Raw genomic sequence first — 8,415 nt, 5'->3', positions numbered from 1 at the left:
TCACCTACCAACCACATGACAGTGTGACCACCACAGCATTACATGAAGCTCTATATGTACATGGTGACTCCACCTGTAATATAATACAGGATGTAACTCAGGATCAGTACAGGATAAGTAATCTCATGTATGTACACAGTGACTGCACCAGCACCAGAATAGTGAGTGAAGCTCTGGAGTATAATACAGGATGTAACTCAGGATCAGTACAGGATAAGTAATCTCATGTATGTACACAGTGACTGCACCAGCAGCAGAATAGTGAGTGCAGCTCTGGAGTATAATACAGGAGGTAACTCAGGATCAGTACAGGATAAGTAATGTCATGTATGTACACAGTGACTGCACCAGCAGCAGAATAAAGAGTGCAGCTCTGGAGTATAATACAGGATGTAACTCAGGATCAGTACAGGATAAGTAATGTCATGTATGTACACAGTGACTACACCAGCAGCAGAATAGTGAGTGCAGCTCTGGGGTATAATACAGGATGTAACTCAGGATCAGTACAGGATAAGTAATGTCATGTATGTACACAGTGACTGTCCCAGCAGCAGAATAGTGAGTGCAGCTCTGGGGTATAATACAGGATGTAACTCAGGATGTGTTACGCTGTAGTTACCAGGTTGCTGATAGCTGTAGATATGGGATCAGTAAACACTCGTTATGATTATGTCGTTATTTCCAGGCCTGATGGCGACTGTTGTTACTGTGGAAGTGACATATTTGCTTTCTACATTAGTGTCCTGTACAAACATCACCCCTACAGTAATAGAGCAGTACAATATAGAGATCGGACCACGAGCAAACAAAATAGAATGAAATTCTTCCTGCACCGTCCAGTACCGGCACAATACACGGTGGTGAACAATGGACGAGGTCTCTGGGTCAGTCCATCGGCTGCGGCCTCTCTGCACATTCCCTCGTAGTGTGGACGCAGCAGCAGGCGTCTCCATCACATTTGGTTACTCGGGAGATGTTCCGGATTCCATTGGCTTCTATAAATGTGCCGGGGACCCGGCGGTGTCAGGACTTTCCTGTGAGATCCCATGTGAGTCTCATCTCCTGGGAAGGTGGGGTCGTGGCCGGGGGTCTCCTTTAACCATCTTTTTCATTTTGCAGTCCTCAGAGATGATGTTGGGTAGATTTGCTCTCTGTGGTGTCGTCCTGTTCTGCCTTCTGTGGCCGGAGGATGTGGATGCAGGGTCCAGCTTCTTGAGCCCAGCGGATATGCAGAAGAACACGGTAAGGGGGATGCGTGGTGGTCTTAGGTGTCTCAGGCCATGCTGGGTGTTGTAGTTCTCAGCAGCTTGTGCATTTTGGGGACCATAGCACCAAATATAGATGCAGAATTACCCTTCTGACCTAGAATCTAGTGAGTGCTCCTCACATCCTGCTGGTTCAGTGTCTGCACATTTCATTCTGAGGACATCACAGAACCTCACACAAGTTCTGACGTAAGGGGAAGTTATTAAAATAGAAACTTCTATAATTTTTCCAGGGCAAGAAGATACCGAAGAAGCTACAATACAACAACCTGCACCGTAGGGAGAGCGGAAGCTCCTGGGAGGATCCTGGGGATGAAGGTTCAGAAGACCCAGAAGAGATGGAGGTCTGTGTGTTGTGCAGTGACCTGTGGTATCACATAATGCTCTTGGGTCCCAGCCAAGTCTTTATGACATCCGTATCACCTAGTGGTGCAAATAGAGAGGGGTTGTCCAGGATTGGGAAATCAAGACTTCAACAACAGCGCCACCCCATGTACAGGCTGTGTGTGGTATTGCAGCTCTATACCACTTTAGTACCATGGACTGGGGTGGTGCTGTTTGTAGGAGAAAGCAGCCATGTTTTCCTAATCCTGGAGAATCCCCTTAAGATATTCTCATTTCCAGGTGGCAATTCCTCTGGATATTAATCTGAGGCTGACAGCGAAGCAGTTCCAGAGGCAGAGAGCTGCCATACAAGACCTGCTGCTCGGACTCTTCAGCTACACTCCAGGTAGAGATAATTCTGTGTGGGAGGGAGGGGGTGATGGGTGCAACATTGGGGAAGTCACACAGGTTAGAAGATACTACGCATATATACAATATAACCCCTACACTACTTATAGTCTACCCCACACTGAGGTTTATTATTTTCTGAGGACTTGCTTTTAAAGGAAATCTACCATTTGAAAATGTTACTTCTGACCCAAACATCCCTTTACATAGCGGTAGATAAGCTTATACTGGAGGTTGTCTTGTTTAGGCACAGAAATTAGAGATTTGTCCAAAAATTTTATTTATAAAACATGCAAATGACCCTTTGGCGCTCCTGTGCTCATATAGCAATGTCTTACACTGACCCTCAGGGCATAGGTCAAATTGATTGTAGGTCTGTGTGTTTTGGACTCCTCCCCTCCTCCTTAACTGAATGTTATAGGCTACGGGGCCCCTGATTATTCCAATATTTGCTGATAGCAGAGGCAGTATAATTCTTGTAAGACAATGTAACATCTCCTCCCTCCTTCTCCCTCCAGATACAGCAGAAGAGCAGCAGGCCTAGTCCTCCCCGTCCAGCGTACACAGCTGCACTCCCCTCCTATCAGTCACTGTATGGACCCGTCTTTGATGAAATAAACTAGATGATGTTTACAGCAACAAATCTGTCTTGTGGTTATTTTTTGCTATCAGTCCTGAGATGGCAACAACTGAAAAGAAGTTCTTACCAAAACAATAGAATAGTAATCTATTCTTATGCCAATAATAGATAAAATAGATGATTAGATTGATAAAATATACATTGTACTCCACAGCCTCATCAAAGGTCTGCTGCTAAGTACATTCAAGATACAACAATGTAATGTCCTAAACACTATGGGGGATGTATCATATGCAGGTCCAACCTCGCGTAGAACTGCACTATAGCCTGCAACCAAACCTGGCACAGAGGAAGAGGGTGAAGTAAATAAATGAATGAATGGCTTGTATGCCGGTATTCAGCTGTACAAGCCATGATAAATTCATGGGGATGTTCAGAAAGAAACTGCGTCTGCATTCTCCCAACACGCAGGATCAAACACAAAAAAAAAGCTGCAGCTGCATCCCCATCTCAGCATTCATAAAAGATCAACATAAAAAAGCTGCAGTTGTATCCTCCTCCTCCCCCCTCTCAAGATCAAACAGGATGAAGCTGCATCCCCCTCCGCCCCCCTGACAGCATTGAAGATCAACATAAAGAAGCTGCAGCCGCATCCTTCTCCTCCTCTCTCAAGATGAAACGCTGCAGTTGCATCCTCCTCCTCTCTCAGCATGCAGAGTCAGACACAACAAGAAACTGCATCCCCCTCCTAACCCAAAAACACTCAGGATCAACATAAAGAAGCTGTGGCTGCATCCCCCCAATCACACTTCTCAAGATGAAACTGCAGTTGCATCCTCCTCCTCCTCCTCCTCCTCTAAGCATGCAGAGTCGGACACAACAAGAAGCTACATCCTCCTCCTCCCCTTTCACACCAATCCAAAACGAAGAAGCTGCAGTTGTTGTTAAACAAAACTCCACAACCAAAGGATAGGGACATAAAGATCAATTTGTCAATGCTCTGACTAATATGTCCCAAAAGCCTAAATTATAAAAGCCTTTTCTCGTCATTTGTTTCCATCTTAAACTTACATTATAAGCCCCCAGCTTCTCAATGGAAGTGCTGTAAATGGAGAAATGATATAGACATTTAAATTAAAAACATAAAAATATCTCAAGATATCAATAAAACAAGAGACTGAACACCAGCGACACTGACGGGGAGATTCATCCTCAGGTTTCCAAAGAAAAGTCAAAAGGTTTAATTAAAACAAGGGGGTAGATGGGGGACACCTCATACACTATAGATCCGGTACGTGTTCTCCCGTAGCTTTGACATGACGGTTTTGACAGGTACATTCCGTAGTCTGGCGATTTCATGAATGGTGTGTATGGCCAGGCCGGGGTGCGCAAATTTACAAAGCCGCTTAGGCACCTGAGGAAAACAAAAAACATGACTAATGTTAGTATGGCACATAGATCATTGACCTACACAGAGCTTATGCATTTCATGGTATCAGACTGCAAACACTCTGCCTAATTGGACTATGATGATTCCTAACCTTCGGGTTGTCACATATGGCGCTTCCTCTGAAGCTTTTGAGACTCCCCCTGTACACGGCTCCCATGCACAGATGATTTTACATGTTACCTGTTTGGGAACGAAAAATGGGGCATCTGTCTCCACAATCAGTCGGTCCAAGGGGATTCTGGTCATTGCATCTCGCGCATCAGCAGCGGAAGGATAAGTCAAGACGGCGGTAAAACCCACGGCCATGTTTGGGAACTCCTTCAGAGCCGGCTCTATGTCCTCATACTTGCCGGTGAAGCAGTGTCTGCAGGAGAAGAGGAGACATTACAAGGCTCTCAGTGATGTACGTACACACCAGGACCACACGTAGGCACCCATCTCACCGGTGTATCTTGTAGTCCCGGGGGAGCCATTTTTTCATTATCTTGAACAAGTCCTCGTCTGCGCCCCGACAATGAATGACCAGAGGCTTCCCCAAAGGCACCACCAGCTTCAGCTGCTTCTCAAAAACCTTCCCATGTGGAAATTAGAGTAATGTCACTAGTAAACCTGATAAAAGACGCATCAAGAATTGCAAACTAAATCCTCCGCAGATGCGCTGTAACCCACAGCAACCGTAGTCTACCACATTCCCTGTACATATTGTCAACATGTTCTCTATTCTTCCTTATTAAAGGGGGTTTCCAGGATAAGTGATGACCTATGGTCTGGGTCTGTACAGGATTAATAAAATTCAGCCGTCTTATTTGAAGAACAGCGCCGCTCTTCGCCATTAGAGTTGAGCGGAATTGATGTCCGGAACCTCGAACAGGATAGAATGCCGGACTGGCGGCCAAACAGCCAATCTGACATATTACCGCTACTAGCATGGGCCCGGGGAACTCCTCTACTGGCCATGCACTGGGTCTGGTACTGCAGATACTCAGCTGTGAAATGAATAGGGCTGAGCTGCAATACCCAGCACAAACAGTACAGAACCCCTTGTATGGTTCACAGAACACTCAAGATAAAAAAAAATCTCTCCCCAGGAACTAGGTTTTCTCACCGAGATCTGCTCCGGAACAGAGGTGGAACATTTATGTGAATAATCCAGACCCATTTCTCCAAAGGCAATGGCTTTTGGATGACGCAGAGCCATCATCATATCCTCGTGCTGGCGGTTATCATAATACTGAGCAAAGTGGGGGTGACAGCCAAAAGCCCCCCAGACCATGTCCTCGTTCAGCACCTGCTGCCACGGAAGCCTTTTCAGGGTGCGAGGGTCACAGTAATCTGTGATGCAGCCATGAAACTCTTGGGGGAACGTGGAGGAATACTGCTCCCGAAGATCCGCAAAGGAACTCCTGTGCGAGAGTCTAGAGAAGAGCATGTCCAGGTGGCAATGTGTGTCTATGAAGCCGCCATCTTTGTACTTGGAGTCTGTGGTTGTAGAAGGAAGAATCTCGAGAGTCCTCCGAACGGATCTGGATGTGTTACCAAATATCCATGGGGGGCCTACAGAATCAGACCGTACCTGGCCCTTACCCATGGGGCTTTCACAGTCGCTGTCCAGCAGGGAAGTCTCTGACACAAAGGACTTGTCCTGTTCCTTCTGCCGCCACGTGTTGTGCTCTGCTGGCGGCCTGTACATGGGGCTGCTGGTGGTCAGATCTGTGTAGCAACTCAATGGACTCTTGTAGGAAGAGGAAGGTTTGGGGTCGTCAGGTATAGAGCAACAAAAAGGTGAAACCACATCGTCCTGAGAAAACCTGGCCAGAGGCTCTATGTCTTCTATGTCCGAGAAGTCGCTGCCGATGGAAGGATCCTTCTCTGTAACATCTGTCTGAAGAGACGAGAAAACAGAACAGTAAAGGATTAATATGTAAAATAACTGCAGCACCCACTGATAATCCACGGGGCACCCATCATTCTAATTTTGGGGATACGATGGAGGGTGCACAGGTGATGCTTGTTTTTGCCCTGTAGAGGGGTCCAGTGTGGTCCAGACCCTCACATCTGCTCCAACAAGTGAGACTGAAGAAACTTCCCATAGTAGACATTTAACCCCTCGAGTGACCATGACTAGTTATAACGTAAATCACCTGGCGCACCCCAGTGTCTCTGAGACAATGTCACCCCAAGCCCCAGATCAGAAGAATCTCCTCTCTGCTTGTGCTCACACACAGGACAGGGGGATAACAAGCCCCTGTATAAATAGTATAGGACGAAGCTGCGCATGTTTCCTGCCATGGAGAGGTGCATGCGGGACTTCTCATGAACCCCCAGTCTTGTGACCAGCGAGGGTCCCGCCAGTCAGACCCCCATTGCTCATCACATTACCCCCTATTTACAAAATAAGTGATAATATGGGACGACCCTTGGGATGACTTACTGCATTATCCACGTCTTTATCGGAGTCTTCATCTATGAACACGAGTCGGGGCGCCCCCTGCTGGGACACGGATTCTCGTTTAATGATCACGCTGGCGATGCTGCGTTTCGGGCTGGGGGCTCTCTTGATCTCCTCGCTCTTCCACTTCCGCTCTCTCACCGCTTCCTTCGCAGAGGGGGTAGATTTCGGGGTTGAGTGGGTCGTGGGCGACTCTTCAGGATCAGAATGTATTATTTTCTCTGCTTTCTTTTCCTCCAGGGAACGTGTGACCGCACTGTCCAGCGATCTGCGGGATCTGCCGGGGGTCCCCAGGATGGCGCTGAACGCTTTCTGGAATAAAAGGGACGAAGCGCCGTCTTTGGGGGTCCGAGGTCTCTGTAATTCTCTGCTTGATCTTCTATTGGGGTCATTACTTCTCTCGCCCTGGAATGTAAAAATGTAACCCTTGAAACACCCTTGTTGGATTCCCAGGCGGAATCCAGCAACCAATGGACAGGACTCTCCCTATAGGTCATGTGACCCCTGTGTATAAGGGGCAGGGAGAGGCCTATACACGAGGCTGACGTCACTCAGGGGTACCGTACCTCTTGGTGTGGTGCCTCCTCCTCGGTCTCGGTGCTATGGACCTGTCTGCTCCGGGCTCTCACAGTGGAGCGGACCCCAGTGCTGATCTCCAGCCTCCGCCTCGGTGTGCTCTGATGGGGGTGGTAGGTCACCCGCCTGTCCTGTGATGGGCTGGGGCTCTCAGCGTCGCGCTCTCTGCTGTGACTGACGCGCCGAGACTCGCTGCTCCTCAGGTACTTGCTAGGAGACATCTCGGGTGGACTCAGCCATTTGTGCTTCCGTGAAGCGCTGCCGCTCCGGTCCGCCATGACGCCTGGCACAGAAAAAGCAACAACGCTATGATACAACGATTGAATGACATAACGAGGAGGATTCCCGCGGAGGGGCTCAGCGCAGGAGCCAACTCGAACACAGGGATGAACAAAGGTCGCGACAGCCGGACTGAGAGAGATTCTGCTTAAGTCAACAGAAGGCGCTGCTACGGACAGAACAGCCCGTCCCTTTAATTCTTAAAGGAGCGCACAGCCATAGGCTTAGGTATGAGCCCTACTGTTTGGGGTCAGATCATGTGACTTTCTTACCCTAATATTACTGAGATCTCTGGGATGAGCAGAGCAGTGGCTGCACCTCTTCTTAAAGGCAATGTCTAACTGCCCAGAGGTCATAATAATAACTTTTATTGATATAGCACCATCATTCGCCAACTCCGCATTCAGATGTGTAGGATTTACGGGTCAGAGGACCTCTTAAAGGCAATGTCTTACTTTTTTTTTTTGTATAATTTAGATACTTGGGATGAATGGCTCTGGGGGCTTCTTAAAGGGACATGCTCTTTGGTATCACCCCTATTGCTGCAGACATTAAGAGATTGTCCCCTGCCAGCTCTGAGGTCACCCTAAGGTGGACGAGGTCACTGTAGGTCATGACGGGACAGGGGACCACATGGAGAATTCTGCACCCGCCATAACATAACCCCCATAGTGACTGCCCCCATCAGCAGACCCCAGGCCGGGTCATTGGGGACCACAAGTCCCAGCAATGGCAGCAGCTCACTTGTATCTGCATAGGAATCTATGATATTACTGGTTATAAGAGACAACTGCATAAACAACAACTCCATAACACACTGCAACAAGGGGGAGGTGAGCACCCAGAGTCCTCTCTGCTCGCGCCATGTGCTGAGGAATTGCCCTTCATGCAGTTCTCCTGTTCGTGCCGCTCACCCAGTACTGAGCCGCCACTTACCCCCGGGCGTGTACTTACAGCAGCCCGTGCACTACTCCCTCCGTCTCCCGCAGCGCGCCCACACGTGATTGGCCGAGTCCTAGCGCGGCACCTCCCCCTTTGCCGCCTGTTGATTGGCCAGGATACACCAGCGCCTGGTTTCCTC

At 48.4% G+C, this 8,415-nt stretch overlaps 2 protein-coding genes across 2 annotated transcripts; one reads left to right on the top strand and one right to left on the bottom strand.

Annotated features, from left to right (window-relative positions):
* Nucleotides 1-961: 961 nt before the first annotated feature.
* On the top strand, nucleotides 962-2,643 carry GHRL (ghrelin and obestatin prepropeptide). Its single transcript, XM_072126953.1, has 5 exons — nucleotides 962-1,051; nucleotides 1,123-1,245; nucleotides 1,502-1,612; nucleotides 1,893-1,998; nucleotides 2,519-2,643. The coding sequence occupies exons 1-5, from the start codon at nucleotides 977-979 to the stop codon at nucleotides 2,542-2,544; spliced, it is 441 nt and encodes a 146-aa protein (XP_071983054.1). The 5' UTR covers nucleotides 962-976; the 3' UTR covers nucleotides 2,545-2,643.
* On the bottom strand, nucleotides 2,633-8,415 carry TATDN2 (TatD DNase domain containing 2). The gene is made up of 7 exons (XM_072126952.1): nucleotides 8,289-8,415; nucleotides 7,046-7,338; nucleotides 6,462-6,884; nucleotides 5,136-5,912; nucleotides 4,474-4,601; nucleotides 4,211-4,394; nucleotides 2,633-3,994 (listed from the first exon to the last, which is right to left on the bottom strand). Exons 2-7 carry the CDS (start codon nucleotides 7,331-7,333, stop codon nucleotides 3,854-3,856), a joined length of 1,941 nt encoding a protein of 646 aa, XP_071983053.1. The 5' UTR covers nucleotides 7,334-7,338; nucleotides 8,289-8,415; the 3' UTR covers nucleotides 2,633-3,853.

The sequence above is a fragment of the Engystomops pustulosus genome, chromosome 10, assembly GCF_040894005.1.
Source record: "Engystomops pustulosus chromosome 10, aEngPut4.maternal, whole genome shotgun sequence".
Taxonomy (NCBI): Eukaryota; Metazoa; Chordata; class Amphibia; order Anura; family Leptodactylidae; genus Engystomops; species Engystomops pustulosus.
The sequence above is the reverse complement of the archived record's forward strand: the minus strand, read 5'-3'. Positions and strand labels throughout refer to the sequence as shown.